Source organism: Sus scrofa, chromosome 11 (genome assembly GCF_000003025.6).
Source record: "Sus scrofa isolate TJ Tabasco breed Duroc chromosome 11, Sscrofa11.1, whole genome shotgun sequence".
In the NCBI taxonomy this organism is placed as follows: Eukaryota; Metazoa; Chordata; class Mammalia; order Artiodactyla; family Suidae; genus Sus; species Sus scrofa.
In genome coordinates this window covers 68,329,324-68,349,982 of record NC_010453.5, presented here as the reverse complement: position 1 = coordinate 68,349,982, position 20,659 = coordinate 68,329,324, and the positions used below count along the sequence as shown (strand labels likewise).

The following is a 20,659-nucleotide window of genomic DNA, read 5'->3' as shown; positions in this document are numbered from 1 at the left end:
GTTTTCTCCCTTGCCCTCTGCTTCTTTGAGATATCAACCAAGTACGGCAGTAACTAAAACTGCACCCACGCATATTCTGTGGCCCAGCATTTCTTTTCCGGGAACATCCCGAAGGAAATGCGTGTGTCTGTTTACTAAAGGGGGCGCTTGGGAACGTTTGTCGCGGCGCTACTGGTAACAGCGTCAGCGGGATACAACTCAGATGTGCATCAGCAGGAAAATGAATAAATTAGTGTTGATAGATGCAAACAAAGGAATAACGGGAGGGAATGAACTACCACTACTAACAATATGGATGCGTTGCACCAAAATAATGTTGAGTAAAAGAGGCCAGAGTTGAAAGTACACATACCACGCGATTCCATTTATGCCAAGTTCAAAGCCAGGCAAAAATAATCTAGGGCATACTAACCTTGGGAGGCAGTGACAAACGGGGCTGCCAGGGTGCACAGAATGTTCTGGGTATTTCTTATCTAGCTGCTAGTACATGGGGTGTTCAGAACGAAACCCCCCACCAATGTGTCATTTTTGCATGAGGATTATTTTGAGCTAAAGGCCATTGAGACCCTGTAGGTTTTAGAGTAATTACTGCCCCTCCCCTAACTACCTCGAAGAACTTACATTGGGGATTTTTTTTACAGAAAAAGTTGTTACCAGAGACAAATTTTACCTAAGTGGCCTCATCTCTATATGTCAGGGAAAACACATCTACTGACCCAACGTCTGCTCTTCTTCTTATCACCATGTGAGTGCCCTCCTGTCCTCAGAAACCCCAGGCCCCTATTCCCCTGCTCAGCTGGGGACGGCCCACCGACCTCCTTTCGTCTCAACCTCTCATGGACGTGGGAGGTAAGAATTAAAATGAACCCAACTAGTTTCCTTGAAGATGCGGGTTCGATCCCTAGCCTCGCTCGGTGGGTTGAGAATCCTGCATTGCTGTGGGCTGTGGTGTAGGCAGGCAGCTGCAGCTCCGATTCGACCCCTAGCCTGGGAACCTCCGTATGCCACAGGTGTAGCCCTGAAAAGATGGAAAAAAAAATTTTTAATGCGATTTTCTCCTGTTAATCCTCATGTAAATTTAATTCTTAGACCAGCCAGCAGAACCTAGAAGTGTAAGCTTTTCTTCCTTCCCGACAATTTAATGAAAATTGACTGGGTTTATGATTTGCATCCTTTTCTGTTATATGTATACATAACATACAGGAAACAGATTTCAGCAAAAGCTTACTATAAGAACAACAAAAGTTTAAGGAGATACTCTTTTTCCCCCCTGCTTTTTAGGGCCGTACCTGTGGCATATGGAAGTTCCCAGGCTAGGGGTCGAATTGGAGCTGCAGCTGCTGGCCTACACCACAGCTCACTGCAATGCCGGATCCTTAACCCACTGAGTGCAGCCAGGGATCGAACCCACATCCTCATGGATACTAGTGAGATTCGTTTCCACTGTGTCACAACAGGGACTCCAGGAGATACTCCTTTTGAGGTCAACCTCTGCAATGGAAAAACCTTAGAAAGAAGAAGGCGTGCATTTGTCACACATGCACACCCACCTTGATTCTTGGTGACAGAGTCAGGTGCCCCTGGGGGCCCTGGGCAGGACAGCACCCCCATCCTGCCTGCAGAGCGCGGGTCTAGGAGAAAGCCCAACACAGGGATGTCAACATCATCTAATTTTGTTGATTCTGCGCTTTTTCAGCTACGGGCTCGTCAGCGAAGTCAGGGTTGCAGGCGGGGGTTGTCAGGGCTGGGAAATGAGGAGACCCCAGGGATCTCCCTGGGAGCTGCTTTTCTAACTAAATCTCCCCTGGGGGCATTTTCTTGTGAAAATTTTGCAAACTATCTTCCTGGTCTGAACCACTGGGCATTTCCCTCGCATTCTTGGTTAACATGCAGCCACATGGGCTCATCCCCGCCTCCCCCACCCCCCCGCCCCCTCCGGCCGGCCTGAGGCAAGACGGGTGTTTCTCGTGGATCACGGGCTGCCCCCAGCACAGCACCTTGAGCCTGGACTGTGCTTAAATAGCAATACTGACTGAAAGAGAGAAAGGAGAAAGAATTCAATTAAATCATGGTTTCCTCCTAAAGGAAGAGCACGGGGCTGGTTCCAGTAAACTGAGGGCTTGCCTGCATTCTTGGGGTGTCCTGGAGTGGGAGGCACCCCTGCCTTCTTGAAAAGCATTTGCATGGGAGGCTGTAGCCTGGACTTCAGGGTCCGTAGTGACCTGGGTGACGGCAGGTGACTCACTTGACCTCTCCCGGCTCGCTTCCCCATCTGCAAAGTGGGCAGGAGACCCTGTGGAGTTCCTCTGGCAGGTGACTCTGCAAGATCAGGAAAAGACAGAAGGGTGGCTGTTGTCCCAGGTTCCACATGCAGCATCACAGGGCTCTCAGTGGCCTCAGGGTACCACACTTCCCACCCAGACCAAAAGCTCCTGTGGGCATGGACTACACTGCCTCTCTGCCCCTGGGGCCAGTACAGGGTACCAAGCAGGGGCTCGATGAATCTTTTTTTTTTTTTTTTTTTTTGTCTTTTTAGGGCTGCTCCTGTGGCATATGGAGGTTCCCAGGCTAGGGGTCGAATCAGAGCTGTAGCCACTGGCCTGTGCCAGAGCCATAGCAGAGATCCGAGCTGCGTCTGTGACCCACACCACAGCTCATGGCAACGCCAGATCCTTAACCCACTGAGCAAGGCCAGGGATCAAACCCACAACCTCATGGTTCTTAGTTGGATTCGTTTCCATTGTGCCACAACGGGAACTCTTAGGCTCGATGAATCTTTGCAGGCAGAAGGCTTTGGACATGATGGGAAGATGAGCCAGCAGCGGCTGTGGCAGGAGGATCCGGGGCAGCAGTACCTCACCAGTGGTCCTGTGTTTGGTAATCACTTACCAAGCACCTCTTCCATGCCAGCCCCGTGTCAGGCCCTCGAGAGACTATGCCTGAGGGCTCGTCACTTCCCACAGGGGCCCACAATCCCACCAAGGGTGGTCATTTGCCGTGTCCACTGATATGGAGACAGGCGGGCTGCTGTGGGAGGTCAGAGGAGAAGCGTCTGGCTTAGGCGGTGGGTGGAGGCAGTCAAGGTAGGCTGCCTGGAGGAGATGGTGCCAGAGCTCTCTTGAGCGAGGAGGAGTTAAGCGGAGCGGACCAGGACACACGGGAGGGGGCAGTGCATTCCCGGCAGAAGGAGCAGCTAACTCCAGGTCAGGGAATTGGGATCGGGCCCTAAGGAAAAGCAGGGCCATTGCACTTTGCAAACAGCCGCATACGGGGATGGGGAACATGGCAGGGACTGGAGGGTCAAGGTTGAGAGCCAAGACTGGGACATAGGAAAGCTGTGGCTGTCTTCCTGGAGAGAGATGGGAGACCTGGAGTTCCCGTCGTGGCTCAGTGGTTAATGAATCCGACTAGGAACCATGAGGTTGTGGGTTCGATCCCTGGCCTTGCTCAGTGGGTTAAGGATCTGGCGTTGCCGTGAGCTGTGGTGTAGGTCGCAGACGCGGCTCGGATCTAGATTCGACCCCTGGCCTGGGAACCTCCATATGCTGTGAGAGCAGCCCAAGAAATGGCAAAAAGACAAAAAAAAAAGAGAGAGAGAGAGAGAGAGATGGGAGGCCTGGACCACGGCAGTGGCCTCCAGGAGATGGAGGGGGTTCAAGGGCTTGAATGTGTCAGCCTGACCCCAGTGTTCCAGGTGGTGGTCCCACGAGTCCCGGGTGGGAGACGACAAAGTCTGTGTGTGAGAGTCTCTGGTTTCCTGAGGTTACTCCCCCGCACTCGGCAGGAATCCACCTCCCTGCCCCCAAAAGATCTAGGTGTGACCCATGGGTCAGTGAAATATGAGTGAAAGTGACACAAAGAGCCAGTGCCCAGGAGTTCCCCCTGTGGCTCAAGGGGTTAAGAACCCAGTATCCATGAGGATCCTGGTTTGATCCCTGGCCTTGCTCAATGGGTTAAGGATTTGGTGTGGCTGTGGCCAGCAACCTCAGCTCTGACTCGACCCCTAGCCCAGGAACTTCCATATGCTGCAGGGGGGGCCCCTAAAAAGACCAAAAAAAAAAAAAAAAAAAAAAAGGTGCTAGTGCCTGGCTCCTGTTCTCTCCTTTCCTCTGCTGCTGTGGCCGGAAAGGTTTGGCAAATTGTTTCCCATCCTTGTCAGGGTTCCGAACAGGCCTCCCCAAATGTGCCTCTTTCGCATGAGGATTATTTTGAGCTAAAGGGAATCGAGACCCTGCGGGTTCGAGAGAAACCGCTGCTCTCCCCAAATTACCCAGAAGAGTCGAAATTGGGGATTTTTCCCAGGAAAGTTATTACCAAAGAGAAATGTTACCAAAGTGGCCGCAGCTGCATGTCAGGGCAACATCTGTTTCCCCGTCATCCGCTCTTCCCATCGTCCTGCCAGTGGCCCTCCTGTCCTCGGGAGCCCCTGGCCCCCGCCCCTCCCTCAGCACAGGGTGGCCTGTGGCCCTCCTGTGACCCTTCCGGGGCGGAACCTCTCGTGGACCTGGGGTTCCCGTAGGTAAGAATTAAAATGTGATTTTTCTCCTGTTCATCTGCCTCATGTCAGTTTAACTCTTAGACCAGCCAGAAGAACACAGAAGGATGGAGGAAATTTCCTTCCTCCCAGCATCCGCAGCATTTGTCTCTGGGGGACCCCAGTGCCTGGTCCCTCAGCGCCCTAAACCCGCGCTCTCCCCTGTGACTGCCTCTCCATACGGGTCACCTCCTGCTCTCTGTCCATGCTGGGGTGTCCCTGGCTGCTTCGGGAAGTTCAGCAGAGTGAAGGCAGTCACCACGGTGGAGGGAATAAATATAGAAGTCTATCAACGATTAAATGGATTTTAAAAACGAGGAAGAAACAAATATCACTGTTCCCACGCCCAATCCTTTTCTTCCTCCATCACTTGGGAAAAAAAAAAAAGGATAAGGGAGTTCCCGCTTGTGGTGCACTGGCTTAGGAATGCGACTGCAGTAGCTTAGGTTCCTGTGGAGGCATGGCTTTGACCCCTGGTCCAGCGCAGTGGGTTAAGGATCCTGTGTGGCTGCAGCTGTGGTATAGGTAGCAGGTGTGGCTCGGGTTCAATCCCTGGCCTGGGAACTTCCATATGCCTTGGGTGTGGCCATTAAAAGAAGGGGGATAAAGGCATGAGCTTCCCAGACCCCTGCCCCCCACCCCCACCCCCGGTACTAAACCACATGGTGCCTCTCTGCTTACGCTCTGGGCTGCAGATGCTCATGGAACACAGATGAACAAACCACAGAGATGAGATAGGGGCGCCACGCCTGCTTTCCTTGGGCAGGTACAGATTACATCAGAAATCAGTGCCCTGTGAAGCTGCTTTAAGGGTAACACCCAGAGGGTCGCCAGGCTCAGGTGTCACCAGCCACAGCTGCAGGGGCTCCACCCTCCCCAGGATCAGCAGGCACCGAGTCTTTCTGTCCTTCGGATCTGGATGACACTACCCCTTGGCCACCTCCTTCACCTCCAGCCCTGGCTGCAAAACTCCTGGTCATTGGACCTATTAAAATGTGCATCTGGATCTTTGATGCAACGGGCTGTGTGGCCTTAGACAAACTGCTTAACCTCTCGGAGCCTCATTCGCCTCAGCTGTAAAATGGGGATAACAGCCGTAATTACATAGCAGTGACGAGCATACACTATATCTCAAAGTACCTAAATCACCTGAGGAGTCATGACGTCTGTCAGGGACAGAGTCGCAGGTGTGCTTCATGCCGCTGTGTCGGGCCGTCCTCATCCGTCACTGCAAAGTCACGTTGCATTGAGAGCCTGGTGGGAGTCAAGAGGTAATTGTTCTCCTGCCCATGTTCATGGGCCTCCTGAATCCTGGCGCCCCATGGACTGGGTGATACCTGCTACACCTTCCACTGTAGCAGCCCCTAAAGATAGAAGAACCCGAGCAGTACCCACCCCTGCAGAGCTCATCAGCTGGTTGAGATGAAACAGCCCTGCCCAAGAAACAGGGTGAAATCCAGGTGATAGGCACAGGATGGTGGGTGCCAGGGGTGGGGGTGGGGGCCTGCTCCTTGGTCAAGGGCATAAATGAGCGGGCAAGATGCTAAATCATAAAGGATCTGCTAGGTTCCAGGCCAAGGTCGCGTGAAGGGGCTCACGGCTGTGTGGCTGTGAACATGATGGGGCCAGCCCAGTGCTGTCCAGTCCCACGTCCCCATGATGGAGACCCGAATATGCCACCCACATGTGCCACTTGGGCAAAAGGATTATTTTGAGCAGAAGGCCATTCAGAAAAATAGCAGAAACAGAGATCTCCGCCCTCTGCCTATCTGGCTAAAAAAAGCAGGACATACATTTCCCTTTGTGAGGGCATTTTGCCCCCAGACCAGGAAGAGAGCAACTCTTCATGGCCGGAGAGGGCTTGAGATGCAGCCCTGGGCCGTGCAGAGGAACGTGCACCGCAAACCTGCCCGACAGGCCTCCCCCCTACACCGCCACCCCTCTGCCCCCGTCTCCTCAGTCTGTTAGTGTCCACCATGCAGCAGCGCGCGTGTGATCTGGGCCCGGGCCCTTGGGGTCCTCACGTCTTTTCTGTGAAGGCTCCCAGGCCACGCGGAAGGGAACACGAATGCCAAATAACATGGGGGCGCCTCTTCTTATATTAATCTGTCTTTTTTCAGTTTAATGGGCAGGGCCCCAGCCCCGAAGCCCAGGAGGGCAGAAGAAAAATGTTTTCCCTTCCCTGCACACACACACACACACACACACACACACACACGCAAGCACGCATGCACGCACGCCCTCCTAGCTCGAAGTTGGTGCTCAGTAAATTCTTGGTGAATCACGAATGACCAGTGCGGGAGGATCCTATAGCGTCTTGCACTTCTTGGGCCTCTAGGCCTCTCCTTTCTGAGGGAGAATCCTGAACGCCTGGAGGACACAGATGAAGGTTCTTCTAGGGTCGAAGTCAGGCACCTGCAGAAATTGCATTCTTTCTTCTGGGCTGTGGGAGGGAAGTTTATGGTCAAGGTTGCAGGGAAGACAGGGCTTCTTTACTTAAATTCTCTCCAACAGATCTGCAGCTTTAGGGGGTGTTTTTCGGGGCCCAGTGCACACAAGGGAACATTGGGGGCCCTGTCAGTGGGAGGCCAGTTAGGGGAGTGTGTAACCCACATTCTGCACTGGGGTGACCGAGGCAGGAGCGAGGCCTTGCCAGACACACAGAGCTCGGGGGCCGAGAGCGTCTCTGGCCTGGCTGCTCACCAAAGTGGCTTCTCTGGGTGCTGGAGACAGCTCAGAAAGAAGCACACACTCACAGCCCCAGGACGACAGGGAAATGAGAAGAGGAAAGTGGTGGCTGGAGGCAGCTGCAGACACCTTGGTGTCATTTGCCGTCCAGCCCACCTGGCCCCTGCCGAGAGCAGCCCTCGCATCAGGGCTGTGAACGGGCTTCCAGGCGCCTGTTGCCTGGACCACAGACCCAGGACACCCCGAGCCGGGCTGCATCTCCCCTCGCTCCCCGGTCCCCCCAGCCTGGGCTTGGCAGGGTCCCCAGATTTGGCAGGCACGTCTTGCTTTGCTTTGCTCCTCGCCCCCGGGTTTTTGGCTGCTTTTGAAGTTCCTGGCTGGGGTGTCGTCACAGCTAGGGTCTGACGCGGGGGCAGAGAAATGGCACAGAAGGGACCCTGGTTCCTAGAGCCGCTTCCCCCCCACTCGCTCCTTCTTGGGAGAGCAGAGGCCAGGCCCCCACGGGAGGCCTTGTGGCTGAGGCAGCTGGTCCTGTGGCAGGGAGATCACTTTGGCTGATACCCTGGGTGGTTTCTTTGCCTTTTCTTCTTCTTTTTTTTGCAGCAGGGCTGGGCGAAGGGAAGAGAGTGTGGAGTCCAGTGCGGGAACTGATTCAATTCCTGTTGAGGGGTGCGCGCTCGGGGCCACCTGGGAATGCACCTGGCCAAGGGACGAGGCCCTGCCAGGCGCCCTGCGTGTCACCCTTGGGAAACGAGGTAAGCGACCGGGTGAGGCTGGCCGAGCAGGGGAGAGGGCGGCCCGCGGGGCTCAGAGAGAAAGGCACAGGTGGCAGCTGTGCCTCACACACCCTCTTTCTGCAGCAGGTGGAGCATCCCTACCCAGTCCTCAGCACCCCCCACCGTTTCCTGACTGGGCAGAAGGACCCAAGGCCTGCATCAGCCTCACGACACAGAGGGACACCGCTGCTAGGACCGGGCTGCCTTCCTTGGGCCGGACCCAGGGGTGTAATCCTTAGAACCCTCTGGATGCCCTTCTGATCTCTCTCCTCGGCATGGCTGTGCTAGGTGATAAGCCCTTAACGGGAGCACACCTTGGCCTCCACAATCACAGCTGGGTGAGTCTTGAGAGGTAGATACTCCAGTGAGTGGGAGATGTGGCGGTCACTTCGTGTTAAGACGGAAAAGACTGCAGGGGCGGGCACATGTCCCTTCGCCCCTTCTGGCTTCTTTGGCTGGCCTGATCACTGAGTTGACAACAGACAGCTTCACAGGAGAAAAACAAAGAAAAGCTTAATAACATGTAGCCTGGGAACGAGCCAGGGAAGCCGAGTAACTTGCCGAAATGGCTGGAGCCATCCCCACGAGTGCTCCTTCCGCTAAAGACGCGGTGGGGGCCGTGGGGGTGGGAGAGGGACCAGGAAAAGAGCACAGCAAACAGCGCCGGTAGCTCTGCACGTCCAGGTTGTCGCCTCTGCACCTGCTAGAGTTGCTAGATCTTGGGTCCAGCAAGGGAGACACGTCCAGATCGAAATGCCTTCTACCAAGGGTAACTTCACTTGGTTTTCAGAGCTTCTCCTGGGCCTGTGGTTTCTTGAAAATAATCAGCTTAAAACAATCCTTAGGCCGAACGAAGAGCTGCATTTTGGGATGGAAATTCCGCTCTTCTGCGAGACCCGCAGTGGGACATGACCTGGAGAAATGTGATGCTCTGTGCTTGTGGCGGGGACCCCGGGATGGGGATGACCCCACCTAAGGGCTGGGGAGCGCACCTTGGGCAGGTGTGGGCCAGAGCCCACGGGGCACAGACCGACGGGCCAGGCCCTGGGCAGCTCGTGCCCGCAGTGGGCAGGATGTTCGTCCCAAGTTTCGTACCTGCCTCAGTGAGCAGGGGGAGGGAGGACAGGCCAGCAGGTCGGAGGCGTTAGGGCCCCTCTCTTGACCACTCTTAGTTCGGGTCCTATCCCCAGACTCAGAGCTGTGACAGCATTCACCCAGCCCTCGGGGGTGGCTGTGACTTCTCAGTGGGTGCCCCGGGAAGGGGCATTGCGGGGCTTCCAGCGGCACCCACCGTCCAGGGAGCTTGTTTTTGTGCCAAATACCAAAAAGGGAAGAAGAGGCTCACGGGCCAGGGTTGCTGAGGTTGCAGGGGCCCAGCCGAGGAGTGAGTCAGGGGAGAAGGGACCTGCCAGTGGCCCTCAGATGCTGCACAAGCGTGGAAGGGCGGTGGACGCTGCAGCGGCTGGAGGATTCGGGAGGAGGTGGCACTGAGTGGGGCCCTGGGGTTATGCCTGCCTGAGGGGGCGTCTCTCTAGGGACCAGTCCTGTTCTCATGCCCAGTGAGTCCCCAGCAGACAAGGAGGGGTTCCCCATTACTGCTCTGTGATTGCAACTGCTCTGTGAGTGCGGCCTGAGGACCGGATTGTTCTGGGAAGAAAAGGGTGAAGAAGAGCCTTCCCTCTCATTCGGGGCTGGCAGCACCTCTGGGGAATCCCAGGCCTGGTGCCCAGGCCACATGGCACATGGGTGTGTGAGAGGGTGTGTGACCACGTGTGTGTGTGTGTGTGTGTGTGTGTAAGTGGATGTGTGAGAGGGCGGGCAGGCAGGAGGCTATCCTGGGGCTGTTTCTCCAAAGACCTCTGGGCTCGGGGACTCAGAGGCAAGGGCTTTGGGAAGCATGGGGGTCAGAGCCCTGGGCTGGGAGGCGAGAAGGGAAGCGGTCCTTTCTCTGGAGGGTCAGTCCCTCCCTAACTCCTGAGCTGGGCAGGCGCAGTGCTCCAGAGACCCTCCCTCCCCCCCTCCCCTCCCTGGAGGCGGCTCAGGGACAGAAGTGGGAACAGGTGAGCCACCTTTTCACTTCGGTCCTCCAGCCCGGCGAAGGCGGCTCCTTCAGCGCCGGTCCAGATGCACACGCCTTTTTACGCACTGAAGGGCTTGGGATGCTAGAAAAACAGCCCTCTTGCGGGAGTCTACTTTTTTTTTTTTTAGGTTTTAAAACCCAACAATTTTAAAAAATTAAAGTGTCGTTGATGTACAATTTTGTGCCAATTTCTGCTGCACATTCCTTTTCTGATATTATCTTCCCCCATGTCCTATCCCAAGAGATTGGCTGTGGGTGTGGTTCCCTGTGCTGCACAGAGGACCTCCTTGCTTGTCCATTCTAAACGTAGTAGTTTGCATCGCTCACTTGTAAGTAGAACAACATAAAACAAAATAGCAGAAGAGGGATTACATGGGTTCCAATGTATTGATTATTTACTGGTATTTTACCAGTCAAGCTTAGAAGAAAGCAAAGTATAAAGAGTGCTGGTAATGGCTTCTCTATTTAGCAGGTTTTCACCTGCACTGTTTATCTTGTCAACCAGAGCATAACCTCCAGGCGGTGAAGACTCGATTCTTTTGCATCTTCTGACTGTAGCCAGTAGCCGGCATAGCTCTGGAGAATGTCTTGATAAAACTTAAAATGTTTCTAAGTCATTTTTTAGGGAATCTGACTTTATCTACAGTCTATCTACCTAATCATCTCTATATTATCTAATCGCTATTATCTGTATCATCTATCTATCTATCTATCTTTTATCTACCATCTATTTCCCTAGCTACCTAACTGCATATCTATCTATCATCCATCCATTCATCCACCCATCATCCTGAGGTTTGAAGGGCTTTTCAGGGCTTCTCTATCTACCGCCAGCCTGGCTCCTCTTACTTCCCATTTGAAAGCTGCCCCTTCTCCATCTGTAGATGCTGGACAGAGCTTCCTATGCCTTGGATGGTATGAGGCACAATCTACAGCAGGCTCCTTTCCAGCCAACCTCCAATCAGTAAAGGAGGGGACAGAAAGCTGTGTTCTGACTCAAGTGAGGGTTGGGGGCTTATGGAGCTGGTGCCCTGCAGGCCAGCGCCTGAGTGTACAAGTTCAGCATCTCCACCTGGATCTCTGGTCTGGGTTCGAGGAGCTGCCGCGGCCCTTGGATAAGCTACACACCTGAGGTATGGCTCAGGGCTCACATGTTCATCACCTGGACTGTCACCCTGGCTGCACCTGCTGCACGGAGAGCATGGGGTAGACAGGGCCTACTAAAACGAAACCACCTGCGACTCACCAGCCCCACTCCTACCTATGTACTCAGCAAAATGTACATTTCTGTGTCACCAAAGACACAGGAAGGTGCATGCGTAGCTGAACCTGATATAACAATGGCAGAAACGTTCATTAACTGTAGGACGGCTGTATCTAGCCGTCATACAGCGGCCCGCCACACAGCAATGAGCAGGAGTGAACCACAGCCGCACCCCACAGCGGGTGAACCTCACAAACTGACGCTGACCCCAAGGAGCTCTAGGTGTAAGAGTGCACAGGCACAGAGCGTGTGATTTCACAGACTCAAAGTTCAGAAGCAGGCACGATGGGCTGTGATTTTAGAAGTTAGGGCAGTTGCCCTTGAGTGGAGGTAGAGATGGGGTGGGGGCGCTCGTGAGGTAGTTCCTGATCTGGGTGCTAATCACACAGATGCGTCCACTCGGCAGAAATGGTCAAGCTGTACTTTTATGATTTGTACCCATCCTTGCATGTGTGTGGGTTGTGAATTTCACACGGTTGCAAATTCCTTGACATTCCTCCTATGGAGAGGGAGGGGCTATGTCCCCTCTTGATTCTGGGTGGGCTGTGACTCGCTTGTAATGGATAGAAGGCGGCGGAAACGATGATGCCACCCTTCTGAGGCTAGCTGAGAAAAGGTGAGGCAGTATTGCTGTTGTTTCAATGTATGGCCGCACCTCCGGCATATGGAGCATCCCAGGCCAAGGGTCGAATTGGACCTGCAGCTGCAGGCCTACATCACAGCCACAGCAACACCAGATCTGAGCCACGTCTGGGACTTACAATGCTGCCTGTGGCAACACCAGATCCTTAACCAACTGAGAAAGGCCGGGGATCGAACCTGTATCCTCGTGGATACTATGTCATGTTCTTAACCCACTGAGCCACAATAGGCTCCGACGCAATGTTTTTAAATATGGTGTGTTAGTAGAAAATCTGACAGTCAGTAACGCCAACAGATCAGCAGCTGATTGCTACTGAAAAAGATAACTTGTTGATGCCAAGAAGAGAGGGCAGGCCACGTCACGGGGGTGACAGGGGAAGCGCTGGGGTCTGTTGGGAGATGGAGGGAGAGGAGCCTTTACTGTGGTTTCTGTGGGAGGGAATGGGGCAGGCAAGGCAAGCAGGCTTAAGACTGGCTAGGCTGCATCATCTCAGGGGGCTCTGGACAGAGGGGCCGCCCCTGGTACCTGGCTCTGGGGTGATCAGGGCAGGTGGAGAGCAGCCCAGAACGTAAGAGCCTAAAACAGGAGGTGGCTGGGGTGTGACCCTGGAATGGTTGGTTTGCATTGGAAAAGTGCACTCAAGGAACTGGCTAAGCCAGGGAAGGGCCGTCCCCCCAGGGCCAGCCAGGCCCCAAGGTGTCAAAGCATCCGAATACAGAACATGAAGGACGTGGAGCTTCCACCTAGTTCCCGAGACACTTGACTGTGGAGCCGCAAGCTGCTGTGTAAGAAATCGAGTTCCTTTCAGGCCGTCATGCTGTGAGGAAGCCCCCACCCCGTGAGGCACCCTCAGGAAGGGGCTTTAGCCCCAGGTGAGGCTTCGGCTAAAAGCCAGCATCGACCACCACTCGTTCGAGCAGAACCACCTCCAGATGGTCCCAGCCTCTCCTGTGAGCGACCCTCAAAGACGGATTCTTCCCCGCTGAGGCCCCCAATGTCGGGGGGCAGAAAAAGCCATTCCCACTATGTTCTATTCAAACCCTGACCATGAAGATAGTAAATACATATTTTAAGCTGATAATCTGGGGAGAGATTCTCTTTTACACAGAAACAATGCTGGAATAGTACGTTACGCTTTAGCCAAAAGTTTTCTTGAAAAGAGCTATGTGGTGTTCCTGTCATGGCTCAGCGGTAACGAACCTGACGAGCATCCATGAGGATGTGGGTTCGATTCCTGGCCTTGCTCAGTGGATTAAGGATCCGGCCTTGCCATGAGCTGTGGTGTAGGTTGCAGATGAGGCTTGGATCCTGCATTGCTGTGGTTGTGGTGTAGGCTGGCAGCTGCAGCTCCGATTTGACCCCTAGCCTGGGAACTTCCATATGCCGCGAGTGTGGCCCTAAAAATACCAAAAAAAAAAAAAAAAAAAAAAAGCTATGCTTTTCATGTGCATGTGGCTTCAGTAAATTATGATTACTATATGGAAGCAGAACCCCCCCCCCCGATGCAATATTACATTTTAATTTCTTTGTCTCCCAAGGACCTCTACGCCCCGGCCTCCAGCACGGCTGACCCTCTCGTCCACCAGGCCAACTCCTGCCTCTCTCACCACCCACCCCGGGCGGTCAGCGTGGCGCTCTCTCTGTTCTACGCAGCCCTCCTGGTCTTCAGCGCCCTGGGAAACATCCTTGCCCTTTGCCTTGCCTATCAGAAGGGCAAGAAGATCAACTCAACGGGCATCTACTTGGTCCACCTGGCGGTGTCCGACCTCCTGTTCACCCTGGCCCTGCCCGGAAAGATCGTCTATTACATGCTGGACTTCAGCTGGCCTTTTGGGGGCGCCTTCTGCAGGCTGACGGCCCTCATCCTCTACCTGAACACCTACTCGGGGATCTACCTGATGACATGCGTGAGCGTGGACCGGTCCCTGGCTGTGGCCCGCGCCCGCCCGTGTCCCCGGCCCCGCGAGCCCGGGCGGGCCAGGCTGGCCTGCGTGGCTGTCTGGGCCCTGGCGTCCCTGCAGACGGCGCCCCTGCTCTTGATCCCCATGAGCAAGCGGGTGGCCGGCAGGCTGACCTGCATGGAGTTCGAGAGCGTGGAGCCGGTGCTCGGGCTGCCCGTCCTGGTCCTGGGGACCTCGGCCGTGAGCTTCTGTGGGCCGGCGGGCATCCTCCTCTTCTGCTACCTGAAGGTCACCTTGAAGCTGTGCCGGACGGCGCAGGACAGCCCTCTGACGAGCGGGAAGCGGCACTACCGCCGGGCCTGCCTGCTCACGCTGGTGGTGCTGGTGGCCGTGGCTGTGTGCTTCGTCCCCTATCACCTCAACGTCATCCAGTTCATGGTGAGGAAGCTGCTCCGCCGGCCAACCTGCCCCGAGCAGAGGGCTTTCAAGCTGTGCCTCCAGCTCACCGTGTGCATCATGAACTTGAACTGCGGCATCGACCCCGTCATCTATTCCTTTGCATCCACGCGGTACAGGAAACGGCTCCTCGGCATTTTGAAACTCAAAGCCTCAGCGTCCTCCTCCTCTCCCTCCCTGGGGAAAAATTCCTCAGAAACAGGAAGTGTCAACCAGACGGGGGGCTCTGCTCCCTTAGAGGAGAACGAGGTCTAATAGGTCATGGGCTTTAAGACTGGATCCCAGGCTGGCTGGCTGGGTTTGGGGGCCTGAAGCTTATATACTTTCGAGGGTGGGTTCTTTAAGAAAAAGGATAAAAGACAATAGAGGCAAAATCAGGTCCAAGGTCTTGGATGCCAAGTGAGGAGCCCAGAAACGTGAACTCATCAGCTCCACAGTGACTCCACCTCTGCTGGGGCCTAAGAGACGCCCTGCGTCCTTGGCCTCGGAGGGCTGTGCCGTTTCTTCCAAGAAAAGAATATTTTCCCAGCAAATGCAGACAAGACTGGGGCTTGGCTGAGCCCCAGACCCGCAACTGAGACTAGGTTTCCAACGTGGGGCGGCAAGCTGGTGTGGAGAGCGAACATGCTCCTGCCTCCACAGGGAAATTTCCAGGAGCTTAGAGTTAACACGTACAAAAATGCCAGAGTTTTCCTGAGAAAGTCAGAGAACGCGGGGAGGATGCGCTCCAAGTTGTTGCCCTGGGGCCGCCTCTGGGGTCGGGGCGGGAGGTTGGGGGGATGGACAGGGTGTTTGCTTTCGTAGGAAAAGTCTGGATCTGGTGCAGGGGCGACGCGTGACCCTCCCGTGTGCGCGGGGACAGGGTTGCGGAGGAAGAAGGTGGGAACGCGGACCTGGGCTTTTCACGTGTCTTGTGCGTGTCAGGGGAGTGTTGTTTACATTCGAACAAAGAACCCTTTCACGGCACCTGCTTGTGTTCACAGCAAAGCACAGAGCCTTTCGACCCGGGCAGTTTCGAGTTTTGTGAAATAAAACACACGTTTCCCTGCCGAAGTGTGGGGAGCGCCAGGGCGGGTGTGGCATCTGTCTCAGCCCGACCTGTTCACCGTCCTCATGGCCACCCCCCAGCCCCAGACCTCGTCAGCCCCTCGCTCCCCGCGTCTCCCCAGCCCTCGAGCTTCAGACGGGCCCTCCTTGAGGTCATCCCGGTCTCTAGCCTACAGTGACCCTCTTCTGCTCCGGGTGATGGGCTTCCTGCATCTCACAATTTATTTTTTTTAATTTTTTTTATTATTTTTTGTCTTTTTGCTATTTCTTTGGGCTGCTCCCGTGGCATATGGAGGGTCCCAGGCTAGGGGTCGAATCGGAGCTGTAGCCGCTGGCCTACGCCAGAGCCACAGCAACGCAGGATCCGAGCCGCGTCTGCAACCTACACCACAGCTCACGGCAACGCCAGATCGTTAACCCACTGAGCAAGGGCAGGGACTGAACCCGCAACCTCATGGTTCCTAGTTGGTTTCTTTAACCACTGCGCCACGACGGGAACTCCTGCGTCTCACAATTTCAACAGGGAGATGCACGTCACCATTACCGGGACCACAAGGTCCCAGGGTTCAGTCCACACCCAGGCCTCTAGAGCAGTGGTTCTCAACGTGTGGTTCCTGGACCAGTAGCATCAGCACCACCTGGAGACTTGTTAGAAATGCACATCTGGAGTTCCCGTCGTGGCGCAGTGGAAACAAATCCGACTAGGAACCATGAAGTTGTGGGTTTGATCTCTGGCCTCGCTCAGTGGGTTAAGGATCTGGTGTTGCCATGAGCTGTGGTGTAGGTCGCAGATGTGGCTTGGATCTGGCGTTGCTGTGGTTGTGGTGTAGGCCGGCGGCTACAGCTCCGATTCGACCCCTAGCCTGGGACCCTCCATATGCCCTGGGTGCGGCCCTAAAAGGACAAAAAAAAAAAAAAAAAAAAAAAGAAAGAAAGAAAGAAATGCCCATCTTTGGGCTGCAGCCCAGACCTGCTGAACCAGCTGCTGTGTGTGCGTGTGGCGGGAGCCTGGCCTCAGTGTCTTAACAAGCCCTCTGGGTCATCCTGCTCAGGCCTGAGCAGCACCGGTCCTCCTTGGAGATGTGCCAGCCTCTCTCCTGCCCACTGGAGGGGTTTGCTGGGGCTGCTGTAATAAAGTACCATCAACTGGGTGACTTAAAACAATAATGGACTCCCGCAGTCCGGGAGGCTAAAAGTTCAAAATCAAGGCATCCTGGGGCTGGTTCCTCCTGAGGCTGTGAGGGAGAACTCGGCCCCGCCTCTCCTAGCTCCCGGCGACTGGCAGCATTCTCCGGCTTAGGGCACCATCCTGACCTCTGCCTCCATCTTCGCCTGATGTTCTCCTCGTGTGTCTCCATTGTCACGTGGCATTTTCTTTTTCTTTTTTTCCTTTTTTTTTGGGCCGCACCTGCAGCATATGGAGGTTCCCTGGCTAGGGGCTGAACTGCAGCTGCAGCTGCTGGCCTACATCACAGCTCATGTCAACACTGGATCCTTAACCCACTGAGCTGAGCCTGGGATTGAACCCATGTCCTCAGGATACTAGTCTTGTTTGTTATCACTGCGCCACAGTGGGAACTCTCCAGGTGGCATTTTCTTCTCTTCCTAAGGACCTGGTCATCCTGGATTAGGCCCACCCTAGTGACCTCACCTGAACTTGACCACACCTGCGAAGACCCTCTCCCATTAAGGCCATGCACACAGGTATCGGGGGTAAGGGTGTCACCCTAGCGTGTGGGGGTGACGAAAGTCCAACTCATCACACCCGCCCTTTCTGAGCACCCCCTCTTTCCAGACACTCTTCTGAGTCTCACCCTATCCCCTGAGCCCTCCCGGCTCTGAGCCCCTGTAACCACATCAGAGCCCCACGGCCAAGGTGAGACTTGGAGGGAGGCGTAAAGGGTCTGCCTTAAATGCTAGGTGGGTAAAAAATAAAGCCACGGTCACGGTTTGTTTTTCAGGTCCAGTCGAAATACTCCCATGTTCAGGTGGAACCGTCAGAGCGACCCCCTGGGAGGGTCCCCTCCCCTGCGTGTGGGAGCTTCGTCCAGAGGAAGGCACAGGCCCAGGGGGCCCTGTAGGTCGGGGCTCTATAGCGAGGTCCCCGAGTCCCAATCCTGGGGCGTGGGCAAGCAGCGAGGCGTCCGGGAGATTCTACCCTTGGGTGGAAGGTCTCATGACGACTTCTAAGAATTTTAGTCACTTGACATTTTCAGGAGGAAGAGCAGAGAGTTTCATAAATGTCGTTCGTAGGTGCCCAAATGCTCCTGCAGGCGCTTGGCTTTCTCCAGAAAGCACGTGCCCACTGAGAAGTCCTCTTCCTCGGCATAACCACAGGCCGCAAGTCAACCACTGCCCAGCTTTCACTACGGTTTTCCTTCTCACTTCGCCAAGGGACAGCACGCGGGACAGGCACAGAGATGAAGTCCCTCTGGAGGTGCGGGGGTTGAGGGCAGCCAGGCTCAGGACTGGCTACACACATCCCTCACGACAGGGACGCCCTGGTTCCTCTGCCCTTAAAAGCTGGTTTGGGAGTTCCCTTGCGGTGCAGCAGGTTAGGGATCTGGCATTGTTGCAGCTGTGGTGTGGGTTTTGATCCTGGCCAAGGAACTTCCACGTGTTTCGGGTAAGGCCAAAAAAAAACAACCCCAAAAAACCCCCAAAAAGCTGGCTTGCCACTTGCAGTTCCCAAGAGGAGGGGCAGCGGGGCCACGCAGGGGAGCAGCAGGGGAGGGGGGGTCCCGGGGCAGAGGGAGGGGGCGAACGTGGGCAGGAGCTTTTCCCGTGGGTCTCTCGGGAAAGGCAGGGCAGGCTGAGGACTGGCTGGTGAGGGTCGCCGCGGGGGCTGTTTCCCCGGCCTGCTTCTTGGCCCCGCGGTGCCCGGTGCCCGTGGACAGCGGCCTGGAATGTGAGTCTGATAGAGGAGGTGCAGATGCTCAGGGCCCAGGGTGGGAGGTTGGCACTCGGACAGCGCAATCAGGGTCTTTTACCATCTCAGGAACTGGCTACGGAGGCCAAGGTGCAAAAGCCCAGGGCGAGGAGCGCACGAGGGAGAGGGCCAAGCGGTCTGAGGAGGGGCCTTGCGTTTGGGGACAGAAGCCAGATGTTGGGGGGCTGAGGAGCTGGCCACAGCAGGGGTCCCCATGTGTTTGGAGAAGGAGGCAGAGGGGATGGGGGTGGGGATGGGGCTTTTTCACCCAGAGAGAACTTGCAATGGTTGGAATCTTGAGGGGAAAGACCAGAGAAGAGGGGCCGCTGATGACAGAGGCGCAGGCAGGAGATGGGGCGGTGCCATCCGGGGGCAGCTGCTGCTCTGAGACACACTCTGGGGGAGGAGAGGGGGCGGGCAGGGGTGGCGCCTCTGTCCTCCACCCCGACTCTCTTCCGGTCACTTCCAGACCGAGCTCAGCCAGTGCGATCACACAGTATGAACTGTTTCCAAGTCTTTTCTATTCGTGTTCACGGCTTGTTGTCAGTATCCTGACACGTAAAGAATATCCTGCACATACAGTGATAACAGTTTAGGAAGCAGGTCCACGCTCCCCTGGCACCCTGTGCGGTGGGCAGAGCCGGGCAGGAAGCCAGCCCATCCCTGTCTCACAGCTGAGGGGGCCCGAGGGTGGTGTCTGGGGAACCAGCCTTGTTCACACGGCCGGCCTCCTGCCCTGCGGGTCCGTGGGTCCAGTTCTACCCGGGCTGGAAAGTGCCCTGCCGCCTTTCCGCCCCAGCGAGCATCCTCGCGTGGAGGGCGTGGAGGTGTCTTCTGCCAGCAGGTGCGTCCTTTCACGTCGGCCCCACGGGATGTGTCACTGGGTGAATCGCGCCCCAACCCCATTCACGGGCTGAGGCCCTAATGCCCGGTCCCCCGAATGGGGCTGTATCTGGAGACGGTCTTTCAGATGAGGTCATCAGGTCCCAATCCACTAGGACTGCTGTCTTTCTGAGAAGAGAGCAGGGAGTTCCTGTGTGGCTCAGAGGGTGAAGTAAGGATCCAGTGTTGTCACTGCAGTGGCTCAGGTCTCTGCTGTGGCATGGGTTCGATCCCTGGCCTGGGAACGTCCACATGCTGCAGGTGCGGTCAAAACAAAGGAAAAGCAAAAAAACAAAAAACGAAACAAACAAAAAAAAAAACCCAAGAGGGAATGAGGACACGGGGGCCCACAGAGGGAAGACCAGGTGAAGCTGAGAAGGTGGCCACGTCCCAGCCAAGGAGAGGGGCTTCAGAGGAAACCAACCCTGCCAACACCTTGACCTCAGACTTCTAACCTCCAGAGCTGGGAGGAAATGAGGCCGTCCAGTCTGCCGGCTTCCTTACGGCAGCCTCGGCAAACTGACGTCAGGTTCTTCTCCTCTCTGCCCGGTTTAAGGAAACCACGTGGATCCTGGTCTCCCTTCAAAGTTCACACCTCCTACCATCTGCTGACAGAATGACAGAAGCCCAAAGAGAGTAAATGTTAGTATTCCCATCAGCTTCCTTAGGCACCTCCAAGAACTGAAAATGTTACAGTTAAAGGGAGGGTGGTGTTTGGGCTGTGCGTGAGCCTGTGGTCGAGCCTTCCAGAAGGTCAGGTGACCCCAGAACGTAGGGCCAAGCGGAGGCTGGAGCAGTGGGAGGAGCGGGGACGCCCGCAGTGCCGCGTGTACACAGGTCAGGTGGTCAAATTGATGACCCAGTTCAAGGGGCAGCCTTCCTGCAGTGCCCTGTCCATCCACGGCCTAGAGATGATTTTCCCAGCTTGCTCCACGGCCTCCTGCACTGAGCCCACCCATCATCCCTCTGGTTGCACCCCTGTGCTCATCTTCTACATTCACAGAGGGTTCTGCTCACGCGTGTGGGGACGTGACAGAGGGACCCGCGGCAACGGAGGTCCTCTCCTCAGACGCTCCCGCAGCAGCCCTGCCGCCGCCGAGCTCGTGAAAGCAGCCGACTCAGGAACCGGGAAGGAGGTGGAGGTCAGGTCCCTAGAGGCACCTTCCGTGGGGAACGTGGGCTTGAGCTCAAAACGTCTCACCTCAGTTGTTACCAAATTAAATGATGACGTAAAGTGAAACGTGTAAGGACAAAAAGGAAGAGGTGTTTCGATAAGAACTAAGTTGAACGTTTTGGAGAGTTTGATAAAGACAACTTTTGCTGTACTTAGTCTTCTGAGGCCCCTCCACACTGTTCTCCATAGTGGCTGCACCAGCTCACATTCCCACCGACAGTGCAGGAGGGTTCCCTGTCCTCCACGCCCGCTCCAGCATTTGTCATTTGTGGACTTATTAACCAT

General features: G+C 55.5%; 1 protein-coding gene across 1 annotated transcript; it reads left to right on the top strand.

Annotated features, from left to right (window-relative positions):
• Window positions 7,189-15,657, top strand: LOC110255849 (G-protein coupled receptor 183-like). The gene is made up of 3 exons (XM_021065853.1): window positions 7,189-7,977; window positions 8,083-8,336; window positions 13,524-15,657. The coding sequence occupies exons 2-3, from the start codon at window positions 8,274-8,276 to the stop codon at window positions 14,595-14,597; spliced, it is 1,137 nt and encodes a 378-aa protein (XP_020921512.1). The 5' UTR covers window positions 7,189-7,977; window positions 8,083-8,273; the 3' UTR covers window positions 14,598-15,657.